The sequence below is a fragment of the Papilio machaon genome, chromosome 12, assembly GCF_912999745.1.
Source record: "Papilio machaon chromosome 12, ilPapMach1.1, whole genome shotgun sequence".
Taxonomy (NCBI): Eukaryota; Metazoa; Arthropoda; class Insecta; order Lepidoptera; family Papilionidae; genus Papilio; species Papilio machaon.
In genome coordinates, this window is record NC_059997.1 from 5,446,596 (window position 1) to 5,467,347 (window position 20,752).

The 20,752-nt window shown below is 33.4% G+C and overlaps 4 protein-coding genes across 4 annotated transcripts; 1 reads left to right on the plus strand and 3 right to left on the minus strand.

The window, feature by feature from the left end:
- Positions 1-4,595: 4,595 nt before the first annotated feature.
- On the minus strand, positions 4,596-7,356 carry LOC106719205 (SRSF protein kinase 2). The gene has a single exon (XM_014513483.2). The coding sequence runs from the start codon at positions 7,199-7,201 to the stop codon at positions 5,387-5,389; it is 1,815 nt and encodes a 604-aa protein (XP_014368969.1). The 5' UTR covers positions 7,202-7,356; the 3' UTR covers positions 4,596-5,386.
- A 320-nt stretch (positions 7,357-7,676) lies between these two features.
- LOC106719093 lies at positions 7,677-9,641 on the minus strand. The gene has a single exon (XM_045680349.1). It carries the CDS (start codon positions 9,639-9,641, stop codon positions 7,677-7,679), a length of 1,965 nt encoding a protein of 654 aa, XP_045536305.1.
- A 733-nt stretch (positions 9,642-10,374) lies between these two features.
- On the plus strand, positions 10,375-13,031 carry LOC106719124 (DNA replication factor Cdt1). The gene is made up of 3 exons (XM_014513380.2): positions 10,375-11,115; positions 11,309-11,432; positions 11,723-13,031. Exons 1-3 carry the CDS (start codon positions 10,469-10,471, stop codon positions 12,890-12,892), a joined length of 1,941 nt encoding a protein of 646 aa, XP_014368866.2. The 5' UTR covers positions 10,375-10,468; the 3' UTR covers positions 12,893-13,031.
- Positions 13,032-13,695: 664 nt separating this feature from the next.
- LOC106719094 lies at positions 13,696-20,372 on the minus strand. Its single transcript, XM_014513347.2, has 10 exons — positions 20,181-20,372; positions 19,940-20,107; positions 18,915-19,072; positions 17,576-17,821; positions 17,070-17,235; positions 15,519-15,731; positions 14,948-15,115; positions 14,414-14,571; positions 14,026-14,268; positions 13,696-13,839 (listed from the first exon to the last, which is right to left on the minus strand). Exons 1-10 carry the CDS (start codon positions 20,203-20,205, stop codon positions 13,711-13,713), a joined length of 1,674 nt encoding a protein of 557 aa, XP_014368833.2. The 5' UTR covers positions 20,206-20,372; the 3' UTR covers positions 13,696-13,710.
- Between the last annotated feature and the right edge of the window lie 380 nt (positions 20,373-20,752).

The window sequence follows — 20,752 nt, forward strand, 5'->3', positions numbered from 1 at the left end:
TTATAATAAACTTCCATCTAAAGAAGCTGCCATTTGAAAGAAACGCAAAAAAAATAAAATGTCTATTCAAATATGTCACAGTAGCATAAACGCACAATCATAACAAAAAAAATAATATTTCCGTTTAATTCATAATCTTGGCATAGTAATAACAAATCCAATTACTATTTTATTTTCATCATCAACCAGTATCAATCTACTATTGGACATAAGCCAATGCCTTGAAATTCGATTTGCAATTTTCCGCATTCGGCAACTAAACTAAATATATTAACCTATAGGTATCTTAGCATGTCTATATTTAACTCTTGTTTTGACCAAGTAATCTGTACTAAACATCAGATGTCAGAGTACCTAATACAGTGTAAACTCTTTATAACGAAACACAAGGGACTGAGCATTTTTTGTCGTTATAGAGAGTTATCGTTATATGGAGTGAACAAAAAACAACCAAATTAACAAGATAACATAACATAAACAATAATACCGATAATTAATATTTACAGCCTAAAAATATGACCACATTTCTTCGTAATAGAGAATGGCGTATCGCTATAAAGAGTGTTTTATAAGGTGGGTTTTAACGCAAAACAACCAAGTTGGGCTCACTTCAACGTTACAGGAAGTTTATTGTTATAAAGGATAACGTTATAAAGAGTTTACACTGTAATTATATTGCAAGTGTTACGATTTTCAAGTAAACAAAGACTAGTACAGGAATTATGATGGATGTAGGTATTCGGTGAAGGAAAGATTTTCTTTTGTTTCTTAAAAATCGCCGATTAACAATGTTATACGCACATTCGTGAGTAACCATTATATAGAAGTACATACATTTCTTCTTATTCTGCACAATAATACTTCAGATTGTTTTGAAATTAAATTGAATTGTATAACAATTTAAAAGTTGTTTTATTCATAAGTTTTTATGTTGAACGACCGAATCCCGCGACCACAATTACTCGTAACGGTGAAAGTAATGCCGTTTCTTTTTTGTTAAATCGGTAATTAGACGTTATGTAACAAGATCTTTATTGAAATAACTACAATTAGTAATCCGTACCCCTAATAAGCAAAGATTAATTTAAAAACCAACACACTTTATTGGCTCATATCTTCTTATGACTCCATGCACAGATAATACAATACTATAACTCGTAATCTTCGGCGAATTGTTGTTTTATTAAAAATTACCTTAAACCGAGTTGTACATCTTAAAAATATTATAAATACGAATGTTTGGATGGATGGATAGACATCCAGACTTCAAACAGACGTTTGAAGGTATCTCCAGAACTGATCAACGGTTAAAATTTGACACAGATATAGATCACAGTGTGGAAGAACACAGGCTACTTATTATGTTTTTTTTAATTCCACGCGGACGGAGTCACGGGCGACATCTAGTACATCTTAAAACTATCTGTAAAATAACTCTGCGTACTTTTTTGTAAGAGCAACTGTTTCTGAGAGATTACGGTTCAAACTGTTCACAAAATCGTATTCTTCACCAGCCAGGACTGCGACTTCGTCCATGTAAATATACTGTAAAATACCAATTCCGAAACACTTATCTTGTATTAAAAGAAAAATAACATATTGTCTGTTTTAAAACAAGTGCTTCGGCAGTGGAAACCCACAGATACAAGTGATACCCCACAGTTGAAGTTATTGCGGTCAGAGGTGTTTTGCTGCGAGCATAGTGCGCATTCAAATCCAATAATGTTTGCATATTTCACATATATTCTATACGTAATAAAAGTTATAGATACAGTGTTTTCTATTTCATTTAACGTTCTTTTATAAATAAGTATGTTTAAATGATAAGTTTTAAAACTTTAATATGTCTTAAACATAAAATATAATTATGCCAACGATATGTTTAATATATATTTCCACAGATATTGTGCCCTTATGACTCTTATCTTATAACCCCAAGTTCAGAAAAACATTTTAAATTATTTTTTTAAAGTACCAACACTGCAAGTACAAGCCATTCATAAAAATAATCGGCTCCACAAACTCAGTCATTTCGTGCAATTTACATCGTGTATCACGATGCGTCGCCACTTATAGTTAATTGTTGATGAATGTTTCTTCGGACGACCTAACAAAAGTGTGACCAGCCTCTTTATATACTCACTATGTATTTTGTTTCTCAAATTACACCTACCTAAATACCTTAAATTACCTCACTAAACGTGCTAATGACAAATTGTCCAAGTTACAAGTCGTCTACTACTTTTTTGCTATAGCTATGTATTCCATTCTTGTAACTAGGTTTAGGTTTAAAGAATTTATTCTCAAAAAGACAAAGACAAAGTCACATGAAAACAATATCGCACACTATACATAATACAATATGGTCGCCGTTTTTAGTTAATCTTCTCCTCGGATTCATATAACTCCCATCAAAGTGAATATCTATGTGCATATCAAAAGTGCTATCTTATATGTGAAAAAACATAAAACGTCAAACAATACTTTCATTACATATGTTTTAAGCTCTTTGTTTGTAAAGATAAGACACTTAACTCAAATATCAAAGGTAAGTGATATGCTACAAGTGATATAATGTAGAAGCGCCTATTGTTCTCCTTATTACACTTCGAAGCATGACGTTTGTCGCCAAAGATTCATATAGTACAAAGATTTAAACATAACATAGCGTTACATCCATAATTACGATTAACAATCACTTTAAAATTATTTGCGTTTAAACCTAAACAAATAAATGTTAATGCAACAAGAATAAAATATGAAAAGTAAACGTTCCGTTATTACCGGTAACATATTTTTTTAGCACGACAAACTTCTGACCTTGAAAACTTTAAGGAGGCGTGTGCAGGTGCACCAAGTTTGAAGTCGTAGATCAGTCACCTAGAATAATATATAGAAATATAGTCTTATAGGCTTATAGTCGATTACTAGGCACTCTCTTAGGCACCCCCAGATGACTTAACATGGATTGACGGGGCTCAAAGGCCCCGAGAAGGGACCTCGACTTGAAATGTTTGCTTTAAGCATTTGATTGGAGAATTCCCGTCTACGTTCTTTCGTTCGTATTAGATTACCTATAGCGTATAAAGATAGAAGCCTAATTTGTAGTAGTGGTCACTGCCTACTGGCAGACAGCTGTATATATTTTTATGCGTAAGCGTGAGCACAGGGGCCAATGAGAGAGCACAGGTGAGTTTATAAACGCTAACTTTTATTACGCACACATGCGCATATTGTCTTTTTATATCACGACAACAGAAAGGCTCACATCTTCGTCAATCTTAACGCGTCTTTTATTTTTCAGAAACATGAATATATGGTAATAAACGTCGCGACCCAACATCGCTCCGGTAGAATTATTTACAAATATTAATATTAATATCAAGATATAAACATATGTAATTTATCCCTCTACCAAACGTCGAGACATGATATTTGTTATGTACCTATACATGTTACGGTAGTTGTATATGTAAATGGGACACATAAGACGCAAAACACAAAAAAAAATAACCTTCATGTTATGGATTTTGGATAACCACAAAGGAGTCATCATCTTTTGTTGTGTTAAAATAAATCTGAAAACGGAAGTTTCCTTAATTCCATTTGAAAAGTCTTGATTTACTTAAGTACTGCGCAGTTAAAGTTAGAAAGTTAATTCATGTTTAGCATAACCAAAAAAAACGTGCCCGTCGGGTTAAGCAAATGTGTTTTGCTTTTTATAAACAATTCAACATTTTTAAAACGTCTTTAAGTCACTAACTTTACCTAATGATTGAGAAAAGGCGCGGAAGTGACGAATATATTCACTCATCGTTACATTTGTACTCTGTATTTTAGTATGCTAAAGAAAATACGACCATTGTCTAAGTACCCGTTCTAAAACACCGTGTTATTGAAACGTAACCATTTAGTTTACGTTATTTTAAATTAAAAAATGAATCATCCATATTACCGTAAGTGACAACTGTCCAAACAACTGTACAAAACATTTTCTTTCTTAAAAAAGAGATCATGCTTATGTATGATGCTTTGCATTTCAAAAATTGATACTCAGATGTTTGTGACCTTGGCAGCCTGGCTTATAACCATATTATCAAGCGCCATAATGCGGTTTTTATGTTCTTATATTGCTTATTGAGTAATCTCTAGTTGCTGTGAATGTGTGCACAGCCCGTGACGCGTTTCTTTCTGTCACAATAAGCTGGGCAGGGTCTGTCAACAACTCCCTAACAATGTTACTTCCTGTTTCACCTACTTATGTAAGAACCTATATATGCACAATACTATGACAAAAAAATAGAAAATAATCTTTTATCATTCAAGTATTTCTAAGAACGAAAGAGGGAAAATACTATTTTTTATGTTTATGTTCTGAAATTAAAAAATCAATTAATGATTTTTAAGACTTAAATTACTTATTATTTAATTGAATTAAAATTATTTAAAACTTTAAACAATTCTTTGATGTTTATTCTGCAATATTTAATAGTAATATTAATTTTATTACTAATGCAAAATTGTAATTTATCTAAATATATAGACAAGAACAGGCATAATGAAAATAAAAGTAAACACTTAAATAACAAGCTCATTTTTGAAATTTTATTCATGTAAATTTGCAGATATAATTATTACAAATTATGATCGTGTAAATCGGGACCTATGATAAATAACATATCTATTAACTGGTTGAGAGGTCTCTGTCACTGCTGCCCCATCTGTTGCCAGCTCCAGCCATTGTTAAATTTAGATGACTCATCGATATACAAAAAGGCAGTCTCGGAAGTGTGGCGTTACAAATACTGTCTTATCTCTAAGTTTACATTATGAGATTTTTATTGTGATAGTGATAAAAAAAAAACAAAACTTAACTATGTGAACATATCTACTGCCTGAGTTACTACATGACACATAACTTGTTCAGGTTTCTCACATCCTAGGTGGTTTCAGGTGCACAGCTATATGAGCTAAGAGTCCTAGAGAATAATGTGACAAACCCTATATTGTCTATATGTCACCATACATCACAATTTTTACTAAAGCTATCTGTACAAGAGGGAAAATTTTGGATTTTTTCTATTAGTATGCCAATAATCGTAACCACATAAATGATTCTACTAGTTTGAGCAGCGATTGTATTATATACATTGCTACCATTGCAGGGGAAATCTATATATTTTTTATATCGCATCAATTTAGTATTTTGCTCATAATTATTTATGGAATTAAGGATATCTATTAAAACAATCTAGGTAGGAATTGAACTATTCACAAACAAATCCATAAATAAACTTTGATTGAAACATAAAACATGCATATACTTAGTGTGTCGACACTACTGATTTTATGAATGCAGACCATTCATAACAGAGAGCGATAAAGATTATTCCTCAGACTCTTTTTGTTCAGGTTGGCTCTTCTTCAGCCAAGGGTGCTGCAGGCACTCGTAGGCCGTCGCTCGCCGATTGGGGTCAAAGTCTAACATAGGCTTCAAGAAATCAGCAAACTCCTCCGCCTCCCTCTGACTCCATTCATATTTATCTTTTAATACGGAAACTAAGCCCCAAGGCTTCAACCCTGTTATATTTCTTAACTCACCTTTCTTGTTGAAGAATACCTTCGAATATTTTCCTGAAGCTGCAATGCGTTTGGGGATATCACCAAGTAACTCTATTATATGAGCTAGGTGATCTTCATCTCTACTGTAACCATCACCGGAATGAGGTTCAAATAAGTAATCCCCTGTGGCAAGTTCAAATGCCATGCAAGCTGTGCTCCATATATCTGCTGATGTGCCATAACCTGCACTCAACAGTACTTCCAAGGACCGATACTGTCTTGTTTGAATATCTTCAGTGAAGTGCCGGTGTACCCAACAGGCATTTCCTAGATCAGCAATCTTGACTTCTATGTCACACACTTCAAATGCAGGATCAGGGTGTTTATCAAGCAGTTTGTCCTTAGTTTGGGAGTTGAAGGAGGGTGGAGTATCAGTCATTTCTCCTTCGGACATGGGTGTTCCGGGATCATCACCGCAGTTATACTGCTTATTTCTTACTTGCACTGCATCAGCATCTGTGTCAAATGCGTCGTCATCAGCTCTTTGTAAGTCATTGCAACCATTAATATTGGCTTCAATCTCTGACCGTGTTGTTTCAATAACACTCGCTTCCTCCGGTGTTTGAGGTGAATCATCAATATCCTGAGACATCGGAGCTGACTCACTGTTGTTTTCAATCTTCTTCTGTTCTTCCATTTCCTCTATTTGTTCCATCTGCTTCTTAAGTAACATGGATTGACGTTTGGCTTTCTTCTTTAATTTTTTCTTTTTGTTTCTACTCATTTTTGAAGTGACTACAGGCTCCTGGAATTCCTTTGGTGCTGTGCTAATGAGGGAATGGGGCAGTCTCAGGCCAAGGGAATGTAGCTCTGTTGCTTCAGCGGCCAGCTTTCGAATATAAGCTTCATCAACACAAACCAGCACATTTTCAGGTTTTATGTCGGTGTGTATTATTTTACACTTGGTATGCAAATAATCCAAGCCTTCTAACACCTGTCTTATAATAGTTTTAACATTTTCACGTGGGATACCTCTATAGTTAGATTTGAGTATTAGTTTCAGCAGGTGGTGACCAAGAACTTCAAACACCATACAAACATGGGTTCCATTCACACCAGTAATTTTAAAATCATTAAGCAATTGAACCGTCTTGTTTCTTTTCGGATCGGCGGGATCACTATCACGAACCGCCTTTAAAATTTTGATTTCATCTAGAGCGGTTTCCGTAAAGTGGGGCGCCGATTTAACTACTTTTAACGCTACAAAACGCTTGTCAACGAGATCCCAACACAACCACACAGTAGAAAAGTGACCCCAGCCCAGCTTCCTGGTGACGTGGTAGCGGTTCAGGAATAGATCTCCTATTTTGACAGGATGGTATCCACCCTTACAGTAATCGGCGCTGTCCTCCTGCTCCTCGTCGTCACTAGCATATTGTTCATCCTCATCCTCTTCGATGGTTTCATTAGATGAGCTATGTGTTGGTTCTAGTCGATTCTGATTTTGATTGCGCAGCCCATTTCCTTGCCCAGCAGCGCCGTGGTCCTCCTCACGGTTTTTCTTTTTACCAAGTTTATGCCGCTTCTTTTTCGCCTGAATGGCGAGTACTCTTCTATTGACGTCTGATTTAGAACTCATTTAGTAAATTAAAACACTTTCAACACCTTTCAAGATATAAAAAATTTATCTTTTCATCTCAACCTTTTTGTTTGAGTATGGCGGCCGGTTGCAGACAAGACAGAACAAAATGCGCTCGAACATGAACCTATAGGGTTGCTATTAGTAATTAAACGCCAATTTTATAACGCACGTTTATCACAGACTACACCAAACTAATCTTAAAAATGATTTCATGGAATATATTTAATAGTAATTAAATAAAAAGACACCTTACAAAATTAATAGATGTTTAATTTTATTCGATGATTTTATAATTAAAAAAAAAATATAAATGTTGCATTTTCGAAAGAAAAAAATAAATTTCTGCCAGGGTTCCTAAAGTTTAAATTACAAATATATCCTTGATTATTGAATAAAATTAACACATGAAAATAATGTAATAGATATATTTATTTTACGTACAAAAAGGTAACTATACTAAATTAGAACAAAGTCATTTACTTGTAGTACCATTTACATTAGTCCTCTTTTGATTAATTATTTCGTTAGTTTTAGGAGTTAATTTTAACCTAATAGGTAACAAAACAAAACCTCCTAAAGATATAAATAATCCAGAGACGTAAAAAGCAAAAGTATATCCAAAATTACTTTGAATAATACTTGCGAGCGGTGTGCTAACTAAACTGCCTAGGCCATGAAATAGTATCAGCATCCCTGTAGCATTCGTTAATTTTTCTAAGCCATATAGTGACACTAACACCATACTTCTTAGACAAGCAGTACTCGCGATACAAAATCCAAATACAAAACAATAAGCATACTGGTAATATATGTCGAATGATATTCCGGATGCTATAGTTCCAATACCCGCTATTATACAAGACCCGGAATACATATAAAGCGGATCAACTTTACATGCTAGTATTCCTAAAATTATTCTTCCTAGTGCATTCGAAAAACCTATCGCACTTACAAATAACGCACAATGATGTGAATCTACTCCGGCTTCTAAGTTTCGACTTTGAATAAAAACGTACGGTACCAAAAATCCTACATATACACAGAAAGCAGACGCGCACAATAACAAAAATGAACTTTGTTTCAGTAATTTAGGGTCCATCATTGTCGCCAAAACACGTCTGGCCGCAGTAGTGAAAACACCTCGTCGTTCTTGAATATCTGCAGTTGTAGCCGCTCTCGATACGGCTAACTGATACTCTAAGCCAGTTTTTCCTTCTGCTGTTGTATCTACCATACTTTTTTGATAAATAGGTAATTTTTCTAATTTACCGTCGTAAAACGCATCGTCTCGGTACATTGGACGAGATTCCGGTACATGTTCTTCCCAATGAAATAACCTTCTCCAAAACCCAGGCCTTTTTGAGGGTATGTTTGACTCCTGTTCAATGTCCGCATTGACCTGCTTTACATCTTTAATATTACTTCTAGATATCATATCCTTTATCTGTTTTAATTGTTGTCGACTTATTGCGCTTTGGGGCCCATGAGCCATCAAAGTAAGTTTAGATACCGGCGTCGTTGATGGGCCCGGTTGAGAGACAGGCACGGCGGCACCTTCTTCAACTATTGCTGCCGCAGTTGGGAAGTTGTAATTTGAAACGGCACTGAAAAGTCGTTCTGTCGTCGTTGGTATCAAATTATCCGCTTTCGTGCCTGAAGCTGTCAGTTTTAAACCTGCAGCAGATAAACTTGGCAAGTACGTCACAGTGCGTGTAGGATCTTCTGTAGCTTTTATGACTGTTAAGGAGAGCAGCGGCCGGTATGTCATACCGATAAAATATACTAGACCAAAAAGTCCTGAATGTAATAGTGTAGTATTACGCCAGCCTGACAAATTAATCAAATACGTATTTACAGGAAACATTACCATTACACCAAAGCTAGATCCACAAGTTGAAATTGCCATAGCAATCGGCCGTAGTTTCTCAAAATAAAATCCTACGATTAAACCTGACGATAAATTTATCATACAGTAACCAATCCCCGCCAAAGCACCATAAAATACACACACTGTTGCATAATCAGTTGTAAAATATGTTGCAAATAGCGAAAAAGCACATATAACGGATCCCGACATAATACATGCTCGAAATCCGAATCTGTTTATGTAAGCCGAAGCGAATGGTCCTCCTATAAAGTATAGAGCAATTGCTATTGAATTTATTAATGCTATGAGTGATTCGGGCTCATTTAGATCCTTACTCATATCCTTAAGAAAACTTCCAAATGTGAAGCAAGCACCATCAAGTATAAAAATACTCAAAAAACTTGCAGCCACAACTACCCATCCCCACCCGCCTTCTTGTGGAACAGATATTTGGGCTGTGATTTCAGTTTCTTCCCCGCCTGCTAAGTTGTCTGGTCTACTAACAACTCGGCTTGGTACGACCAGAATACTCTTTTTATTGTCAGTTTTGACTGAAGCACCTTTTGCCATTGTAAAAAATAGTTCACATTCCTATGTTACTAAAATGATACTTTGCTGATTTACTGTATAAACTAAATCATTTTTAGGCATAGCATTCGTTCTAACTGCGATAAAGTTGTTTTGTTTCTTTTCTCTATACTTGATAAATAAAAATAATTCTATGTTGTCATTTTCAAAAACGTCCATGACTGTTTAATTGTCAATTCAGAGTAAATGTTGATAGAGTATTTAAATCTTAAAAAAATTAAGTCCTAAAATTATAGTATTTTAACGTAAACTAATCCTACCTTAAAATACTATAAAATAATTGAACATTAATTTTTTAACCCGTGAATAAGTATTTATTTGTATTTAAAACGCTAATCCAAACAGAAAAGACGGCGGAATTGTAAAACTGTAACAGTAACAATAACTGCAACTCTGTGCCTGTAAAGGTCTGTAAACTGTGATAAAGACGTGAGTCAACTCCGTTAACTCCGGAATTCGTTCGATCGTTCAACTCCTATGTACTATGTATTAGTACAAACGTAAGCTTTTTGAAATGGATAGTTAATTGTTTCAAATCCTACTAATATTATTTTAGTTTTAATTAGAAAATATTTTATTTCTTCGCTTATTAAGAAAAATTTAAATATAGATAAATCTGAAAAAAAAAAAACGGACATAGCATTCACATTTTGAGTCGATGGTATGCTATTATTGTCTTTGTCTAGAGCTCAGATTGCAAAGTTTCAATTTTAAGTTGAAATTGTCAAAAATTTAGTACTTTTGGAGGGAATTCCGTTTGTTAAACTTATAGAAAAGTTGCTTAAAATATATACAAAGAAAATTTAATCATGGCTCAAACGACTATTACTACGTTTTTCAATAGTCGAAAACGGCCAGCATCGGAAGATCTTGTAAATACAAAACATAAACTAGCGCATATTGAGCGTATTCCAGATAACCACAAAGAAACTGAACGAAACTCTTCATCACTTAAAAATAATGATGTGGATAATAAAAATTTGAAGCCCCATTTTACATGTACAAAAGTGTTGAAGACAGATAAAAAGGATAAAGGTGAATGCCATTCAACCTCTTCGAATGGCCTTATAAGAGCATCAAACCAACTGGAAGTATTTGCAAAAAAAGTTAATGCTAATAATATAGCTAAACCTTCGTTAGCTTCAGAAACAGTCTCATTAAATTCTGCTCGTAAAGAATTAAGTTTGGGGGCTAAACCTTCTATTCCTTCAGAAACGGTAACCGGTTCTGCTCGAAAAGAGTTAAGTTTGGGTTCTAAACCGTCTGTTTCATTAAATTCAGCTCGTAAGGAGTTAAGTTTGGGAGATATCCGAAAGAAATTGGCTAGCAGCTCTAGACTAGCAGAGATAAAATCAACTGCTGAACGTCTTAGTAAAAATATTCCACTATGCTTAGAAGGAAAACATAAACAAAATCTTAAAGAATTTAAGTCAATTGATGTGGATGTACCTATAAGGTTAGTTATTTTAATATATCATTCATTATACTTGAGAATTATATGAATTTCTGTTATTTCATCCAACATTTGTACAGTCCCTACAATAAATGTTGTTAGAAATGTTGACTACTATATTATTATATTATTTATATCTTATATTTTGACTAATGTGACAATATCATTTCATAAAGTGTTCTGTTCCATCTTTTAGTCCAAGTAAACTTAACAAGGGTTTATCAACACCCAAGAAGGAGGCAAAATCAGAAGTTCAGTTACAAAGACCTATTATTTCACCAAGAAAAGTCCTTGTCAGCCCTGTCAAGAGCCCTAATAAGGTAAATAAAAACTTTTAGAAAATTCTACCCTATCTTTTGAAAACATAACTTATTCTTGAAAATTTTATTGAAAAAAGCATTTATCATTTTGATATGTATGAAAAGAGTAATTGTTAATAATAAAAGTAAATTTATAAATTTTCTAAAATTAATAACAGTAACAGTAAATTAACAACATAAACAGTAAACAGTTTAGACCCATATAAATGTAATTGATGTTAAATTATCTATGTATTTTCATATACTGCATATTGTAGGCTTTATGTTTATTATACTTTTTGGATTTCCAGGTGCCAGCATTTATTAAATTTGCATCTTTAAGCTCATCTACTGCCTCCGAGTCTCACAGCAGTCTCCCTCTACCCTACCAATACAGATTCGTTGGTGAACTCTTCAGGAGCATGGAAACAATTGTAGGCATGCTATACAGTAGGAATGAAAAAATTACTTTCACCAAACTCCAGCCCTCTATCCAAGAGATGCTCAAACGAAGATTTACTCTCAAACATTTATCTCAAATTAAACATCTTGTGCCGGACTTTTATAATTACAGTGTTGAGAAAGTTAAAAACTTCACAGCTTCATGTCAGAAGGAATCTTACGAGTTGGTGATATCACCAAATCTCCCCAACGAAATCAAGACCATGAACCTGAGTGTTCTGTTAGAAAGACGAAGATATTTCTTCAATACATTGCTCCAAATGGTGAAGAAACATCATGCTCAATTCCTGGCATCACTGGACCCTCCAATGGAAATACCTGATGACAAATTAATTCGTTGGCATCCAGAATTCGAAATTGAAAAATTGCCAGAAATACCATGCGCTAAATTACCAGAGATGCCTAACACTGAGAAAATTAGTTCGGCTCAGGATGTGCTTGCTAAAGCTCGTGAATTATTTAAATGCAATCCAAAGATGGGTAAAGCTTTAGAGAAATTAACTGCGGCGAAAGTAAATGAAGAAAAAATAACAACAGATAAAGCTGTTGCTGAAAATATGCCTAGCACATCTACTACGAAAGAAGCAAGTCAACAAACAGCTCCACCTACATTTGTAAATCCTGCTTTTAAAGGATTACCTATAAGTTTATTAGAAAAGGTTAAAGCCAAACAAGCCGCTAAAGCTTTACAATCAATGATGAAGACTACAGAAAAAGAACAACAATTCTATATTTACAGCGGTCTACCTGACTTAGCTAAAACAATAAGAAATATATTTGTGTCGGAGAGGAAAAATGTTTTAACCCTAAGTGTTGTTCTTTCCAAGTTAGACTGTAGTTTTAAGACCTCAGCTAGTGATTTACAAAGAGATATCAAATTGCTCACAGAAAAAGTGCCAGATTGGATCAAATTGCATGAAATTAGAAATACAACATATTTGAAAATTGATAAAAATCGTGATTTGAAAGAAATAACAACAAAATTAGAAGCTTTGGCGGCGGAATTTAAAAGTGATTAATAATTTGTGAGAACGGACAAGTTTATTCTGAATGATCATTTTCTATGTTTTTGGCATAATTTGATTATTCAATCATGACTTTATTGGTTACAACTTAACATATCTTTAATTTGGATTTTAATTATTTTGGTTTTTCCCATTTAGCATTATAATAAAGTTTTCAACTGACTTAAAATTGAAAATATTTTTTTAAAATCTTAAAAAAAAACACTTAAATATATTGTTAAGTTCTATATGAAAATATTTTCAGTTTTACAACAAAAAGTTTTTAGCTTTCTATTTATTATAACTTAATTTTATTTTAATAATAGTTATAAGTGACTTTCTTAGCGTAGGCAATCGACTGACAATAATCATGTTTGATTATTATAAGGAAATAAGTTGAATTAATGGATCCTGAATGCCTTTATAATTATTTTCAGGTACAAATCAACTTTACACAGTAAAATTAATATAAACTTTGACAACATTACCTCAATACTATAATATTTACTAGACATCTATTCATTATGTTTTTGAAAAAAAGTTAAATAGACTGTTATAATTTTACGGCTTTTTGCGATATTTTTTTTTTGTATTTTTCAGAGGTCAAAGACATTAAAATACTCCATAGACATTTAAATATTTTTATGGAAAAAAAAGAAGATAAGTACAAAAATGTTACCGTATGGTGACAAGTTTAAATTAAGTTTTTTACAAGCAAAAAAAATTATTTTCATAATTGTTTCATTTCAAAATAAAAGAATAAGATTTATTAAAATGCTTTTATTTTTAATAACAACATTGTTATTTAATTAATATAAAATAATAAGAATTTATTATGTTAAAAGGTCATAATCTGGTACTTTCCCAGTTCTGTAGGCTTCGTAAATTTTCAGTAGCACATCTTTGGGCACTAAATAACTCTTTACAGCTGGATCATTCAGCATGTTTTCAATATACTGATTCTGTAAAGTAAAAAAAATGATGTTGCATTGAATTTTTGAATTTTAAAACAACCAAATTGCTATATTAAAATTCTTGATAAACTTAAAAAATAACAACTTTTAAATTCATTCTTTTAGGACCCGAGTAAAATTGGGATGTAATTTTACTAACTTCTAAAGTTTTACGTTAAAATTTGAAACATTTACCAAGAGTTTATATTCAGCACCATCAATTTTCGCTGCTTTATACTCGTCTTGGACATCGTAAAGTCTTTCTAGCCAGGGCCATATCATGTAGTCCGCGTAGCCTGGTTCATTGCCACCGAAGAATTGAGTGCCACGTCTCTTCAATTGGTCTTGAATAAATCGCAATGCATTATTATAAGCATTAATATTATCGTCGGTGAGCGTTTCCGGAGCCTTTATGAATTTGAAGAACATAGTTTGCAACTGAAAAAAAAAATCATTCCTCCTATAATAATGGGATAATGTCATTATTTTAATAATTAAATCAACACTAAATGTGACGCAGAGTGACTAGATGGCCACTAATGAACTGCTTAGTTATGTTTCTATGTGTGCTATTCATACGTACTGGTCCAGCTGCCTCAACGATGATTTTGTCGTAAGCTTTGGTCAACGGATCTTTTGATAATAACGGTCTTTGATCATAAACTTCATCTAAATATTCCACCGTAACCAAACTCTCGTAAATACACACATCTTCTTTTATTTCTAGTGATGGGACTTTGCCTGTAAACCAAAAAAAGCTTAATAAACTTTTAAGGAGAAAAACAATCCGTAATTAACCATTGCGATTGACTTAAACCTAAATATCCCTAATGTAGAATAAGTTCGAGCAGTGCCGGCGTTAGGGTAGGGCGATGTCGGGCTGCCGCCTACTGTGCTGGGCAAAAAGGAGCGCCACTGATCTGTTAATTACATATTCTCACGTAACCCTGTTAAAACCCAATAAATGGTAACAAATATAGCGCAAATGATATGTAAAATTCATTAGTCACCTTTAGAGGAAAGTTCAAAAACTAAAAAGGTATAGATGCAATACCAGTCTTTTCATACGGAGGGTAATTGAGATTGATCAGAAAGGATAGAAAAACTGTTTCCTTACCAAACGCACTTTTACGGGTAAGCCATTCTGGTTTATCTAACAAGTGCACATTGACCACTTCGAAGTCAATGTCTTTGGCAAGCAATGCTAGAATAGTTCGTTGTGCGTAAGGACAGTATCGCATGTTATAGATACGCAGTTTTCCATTGTAAGGAGGCAATGGGTCACCTGGAAAAATTAAAAAGGTTTAAACTGAAGTCAAAAAGATGAATACAACAAAAATTTACAAACCAAGTCTAACTCAGTCTAGTCACAAAATAAGCGCGGCGCGCGTCTTCTATGATTCCTAATTTGAATATGCCGCCTTTTTGTTTCGCGACCCACTTCGGAAATTATGATAAAGAATTATATTCAAGAGAAATATATTCTATTGATTTTGTACATATACTGCTAAGGCGATATTAAATCACTCAAAAGAAATTAAAGGAAACCTTAATCAATACTATGTTGTACTTAGTTAATGACCTGTGAATAAAGTAATACGAAATAAGTAAGTAAGTACAATACAAAACAAAGTAAACGCTTATTAAATACTTGAAAAGTATAAAGGATTAAATAATTTATAGCTTACCTTTTTTCAAATGTTTTACATTAAAATTAATTCCTCCTTTGATTGCTTTGTTTGCCATTTTTCTGTAAGTATAAGGCAATACGTATTCGACTACTTGCCTGACTGGTTCTAGAATTTTGTATGACGACAAAAATATATGCATAGCGAAGCTCAAAGTACTGGTTATCATGTTAATTAAAATATGTAAAACGTTGTATAAAAATGATAATAATACTTAGTGTTTGTCTGTAAAACAATGACACAGCAGTTTTATAACCTTGAAAATTTGTAGTCTATCGGATTGATGTGTTTGCGTTTCTGTCAATAAAAAAAATTACGTTTATCAATATTTCTACGTTATTGTAAAAGTGGACTTTGCTTCATTTAGTTTAAACTAGCTTTTACCCGCGACTCCGTCCGCGGAATAAAAAATAGAAAACGGGGTAAAAATTATCCTATGTCCGTTTCCTGATCCTAACCTGCCCACCAATTTTCAGTCAAATCAGTTCGACCGATCTTGAGTTATAAATATTGTAACTAACACGACTTTCTTTTATATATATAGATAACGAAGCAGGTTACATTATGCCAGTAAAGTAGGACAGTAACACTGGCACTAAACGAGGTTTAGACTAAGCGCCATCTGCGCCCGGTCACCTCAAGCCCGGTGACACTGTAAATGCCTCTTCAAGGCAAACAGTGACTACTCAGTCACAAAAAAAACGCTGACCTTGCTTGGACTGTTTTCGGTATGCGCCAATTACTGTTTACATAATGCCAGTTTGTCAGCGCTGATTTTGAGCACTGCTGTCCTACTGTACTGGAGTAATGTAAACCTGACAGTAATAATTGATTTCTACTGATATTCGATTTAAAAAGAAAGAGACACCTGTTTTAATATAAGTGATACAGCAGTGCAATTTCATGTTTACACATATTATTGCGCAATTGGAAACATTTAACATGTTATCAAAATTTTAATTAGGGTAAACAATTTGCATATCCCTATCCTTGCATATTTGTTAACTTTTAATTGTATTTAATTATTACAATGTACATAAATATTTATTATCTAGCTATCGCGAGACTCCGTCCTCGTGGAATTTAAAAATTAGTAAGCCTATGAGACATCTATGTCAAATTTCATCAAGATTCGTTGAGCCGTAGTGGAGATACCTTCTAACAAACACCCATCCATCCATTTAAACATTCACATTTATAAAATTAATAAGATTTCTCCATACATTTTAAATAACATGAAATGTTGAATGCTTATAAAATAATGCTTAGATAAATAACAAATAAAACAAAAAATATAAAACTATAAATTGTACTTTTATTGGAATTACTAAAATAAATATATTTTATAATTAGTTTTAATAACAAAGCCAAAAATTTCAAATAAAAATTTCCATGCGTAACCAAATTTAGAAAGCATTGAAAATTATTAAGGGGTTAAAAATGGACAAAATAAACAATTTCTCGATAAAAAATACAAATTAATGTCTTTTAAATATACAAATTGCATGTAAATTTTGGAAAGATAAAAATGTTTTTAGATGTTCCGTATTTATTCCTTCTTCTTCCTAGGACGCATGCAGCAAACAGCGCTGGTATCCAGCATATTGTAATCCGGACTGCCTTTAGCTCTTGATTCAATGTATTTAGCATGAGTTTCGGGAGCCAAACAATATGATTTCACTGCTGGCACATTTTTCATTTCTTCAATGTATTTTGTCTGGAATTTCATTTATATTTCAAATCATTTAATACCTAAATTCTAAATTAAAATGTTGTATTAATTTCACATATTTAAGAAAAAAATAAATTCAGACTATGGTTTTTTTATAGTATATGATGTTAAACGAGCAAGTGGTATCATGAATTCACCAAAATAGCAAAGTGACTGCTTCTCATACACATTCAAATTTGCAGATGTTAACAGACAGTCAACAGTGGGTTATTCAAATAAGAAGCATTACTAAGCAAGAATCACACCAGTAGTAATCTTGAAAGAAAAAGTATTAAACTATAAAAATTACATAGATATAAAAATAATTTCTAAGATATTAACTTACCAAAACATCATACTTAGACTTATCAATAGCAAACTCCTGCTTGCCCAACAATGGTAAAGCTTGGAAACGTTCCAAGAACGGCCAAATGGTATAATCTACCAAACCAGGTTCATCACCGTGCAAGAACTTAGTTTTACGGACTTCTAATTCCTTTTGTAAAACTTCAAGACCTTTGTGATAGGTTTCCACCATGGATGGTGTCAGAGAGGGCGAGGAAAATGCTGCAGTGTAGTACGCTGATTGAGCCTGAAAGTTGTTAAAATTCATTAGTTTTTATTCATTATAATTCTAATTATAATTTAGTATTAGAAGACTGGGGGATTTAAAATTGTGCAAAAGATGTAATAATTAATTTGCTCATAACACTTTAGAGTTAACAAAACACCATAAATATAAAAACATTTGAACCTGAATAACCAAGAGTTCAAGGGACCAAGATGTTTTTTTGCTTGTGGAGGTTTTCTCTATCCTTTTTTGGTTATGGAGATCGTCCATTGGGACTGGACAATTGTCTTATCCAGCTACAATTGCATAATTAATATGGGCTTGGCCCAAAGCACCATCAATTACTGTGTTTACACCAAAATTACATAAAGATAATTAAATTTAAATGCTATAGTAAAGTCCAGTCGCGGAGCACGAAGAATTTCGTACAATGACCTCTTTACCTACTGACAGTGGTCACAAACATTTTTGTATTTGGTACGGTTTACATGAATTATTTGAAGGAGGGAGAAAATTTACCAACTTATGAAATATAGTTATTATTATATAAATTATTTATTTTGATTTTATATTACAAGTAATAAAAATCTAGACAAGTAATAAATCGGCAGAAAAAAAAAACAAAAATCAGAATCCGATTCCTTTGTATCGGTGTAACTGCTTTCCGAAGACGTCTCGCCTGTCACATTTATTACAAAAGAATCAACAGTTTTGTCTACATTATCTAGTCTAGCTAATTTCGATTCCACTTTTTTTACGTGACTGATGCAGTTTTGCCATTTTCATGCTGACTTTTTGTCGTGACTCAAGGCCAAATAAAACCACATTATGCAAACAAGAACAAACCTTATAGTCTACAGTAAAAGGTTCACAATCCCTGAGGACGGCGGCCATTGTATCTGTGCGAGCGAGACTCATTGTATTTACGCGGGAGTGACAGAGACAGGTAATGACAGTTCAATGTACGAAATTCTTCGTCCTCCGCGATTGGACTTTAGAACACATTGATTGTTACTACAATATTTTAGAATTACAGTGAAACTACGGGGCAGGCTGTCTGTCACATTGAATGTGTTATTAGATACAAATTATGTTTGGTGAAACATAGACATACCCCAGTAAGTTGTTCAACTAGCATTTTGTCTTGAGCCTTTCGGAGTGGGTCAGTAGATTGCAGAGGCACCTCTGGGTATTTCTCGTCCAAGTAATAGTTAATAATATTACTGTCAAAGATTCCCTTGCCCTGTTCATATTCTAGTGCTGGCACGGTGCCTAGCAAAAAACATAATTATTAGGCAAGAATTAATTAAGAGATAGGAAAATTGAAGACAAATTATATTCATAAGATATGTTGTCACTATAAATCTTTTTTATTTAGTTCCATTTTTAAAATAACAAAGTAGCATTTTTTTAATCTGGCAAAAAATTTGTATATGTTAATATTGTGTTAATATTTATGTAGTAAACATATTATAAGAGATAAGTTATTAAGTTTAAGAAACATGAATGACTTATACAGTAAATACACAGAAGGCACACAACCTTACAGATTATATTTTATCTGTTGTTTATCAAAAACCACATATTGCTCAACATTTCATATTGATATCATTTGTTACCACATTTCTAAAAATAGTAATATATGTACCATGAAACATAATTGATAACCAACTTGAACCAAAATATTTTTTGGAGAAGAAGGTTTTTGGTGTCTACAGTGGTAGACACCAGCAACAACATCTGTTGCACGAATTGGCTGGCTCGACCGGTGTAATACCACAACAACACAGAAGACAGGCATGAAGTGGAAGCAATTCTACATTTTCTCTGATGAGTGTGGTGCCGGAGGCCTAATTTTAGTCCTCTTTCCATTCCCACCCTTTTCTTATAAGGAAAGGATGGGACGGGGAGGTGGATTGGATGGAAGAGGAGATGCATAGGAAGGTTAAATATTCTCTTTTAGTGTGTCTCCTCCTTCGTCAATTGAGGGTAGGCAACGCATCTGAAATTGCGGATGCCTATGGGCAGCGGTCGCTTCGCCATTTCGGCGAATTCAGGTTGCCGCTTGCTCGTTGTAATATAAAAAAAAAGGAAAACAATGGAAAGGAATTGGTATTTTGGAAGGTCATTTAGACGTACCTTTTGGGCTGAAAGTGAAGATCCATTCGGGCTTTTGATCAAGATTAATAAATACATGATCGTATGGAATTTTTTTGGCATTCAGAACCAAAATGCTTCTTTCCGCGTACGGACAAAATCTCATAGCGAATAAACGCAATTTTCCGCCAAATGCTGGCAGTTCATCACCTAGTAACAAAAAAATTCAATAAGAATCTTGTGAAATACCTACTTTCGCCGTAATAAAACACTATCAACTTACCGGTTTGCAAATGTTTCTCAGACATGGTTATTACTATGTTAAATTAAAACAAAAGTAATCTGTTCCTAGAAATATTGAGATAGATATATCCGAATAATCAGTTAGAAAAACCAAAGAGAACCAAGAAATGAACGATTTATGTATTGAATAAAAAATACGAGAAAAACTTGACAGGTGAACAAACCGGATACCGGTGAATTGGAATGTTCTTTGTCTTTGACAGTTCAAAACACAGAATATTTATTATAGAGCAGATTATAAAGACCAAAGTACCAACATAAAAAAGAAAACATTTTTCATTGCAGATCCCTCGATCCTCAGGAAACGGAGTAATTTTTATTAAATAATTAAAGAACTAGTAGTTTTCCGTAGAGTCCATGCGTATTTCGACTCAACTTGACCATCGTCTGAAGGCAATATGGTTACTTTTCCCTTGTACGTCAAAGTGACGCAGTTTGTTTTGCTGCGCGGCAAAAACTGTAAAATACCTACTTTACCTAACTCTCGCTTAGGTTAATTAAAATAAAACAAGTTTTTATTAAAAACATATATTTCATTGTTACATTAATTAC

Excerpts from the sequence above, each read along its gene's own strand:
- LOC106719094 (XM_014513347.2), bottom strand. The coding sequence starts at position 20,205 with ATGTCTGAGAAACATTTGCAAACCG. Across the intron at positions 14,269-14,413 it reads TCGTTGAGGCAGCTGGACCA|TTGCAAACTATGTTCTTCAA; the intron begins GTACGTATGAAT and ends TTTTTTTTTCAG. Across the intron at positions 13,840-14,025 it reads GTGCTGAATATAAACTCTTG|AATCAGTATATTGAAAACAT; the intron begins GTAAATGTTTCA and ends TTTACTTTACAG.
- LOC106719205 (XM_014513483.2), bottom strand. The coding sequence starts at position 7,201 with ATGAGTTCTAAATCAGACGTCAATAGAAGAGTACTCGCCATTCAGGCG.
- LOC106719093 (XM_045680349.1), bottom strand. The coding sequence starts at position 9,641 with ATGGCAAAAGGTGCTTCAGTCAAAACTGACAATAAAAAGAGTATTCTG.
- LOC106719124 (XM_014513380.2), top strand. The coding sequence starts at position 10,469 with ATGGCTCAAACGACTATTACTACGTTTTTCAATAGTCGAAAACGGCCA. Across the intron at positions 11,116-11,308 it reads GATGTGGATGTACCTATAAG|TCCAAGTAAACTTAACAAGG; the intron begins GTTAGTTATTTT and ends TCCATCTTTTAG. Across the intron at positions 11,433-11,722 it reads CTGTCAAGAGCCCTAATAAG|GTGCCAGCATTTATTAAATT; the intron begins GTAAATAAAAAC and ends TTGGATTTCCAG.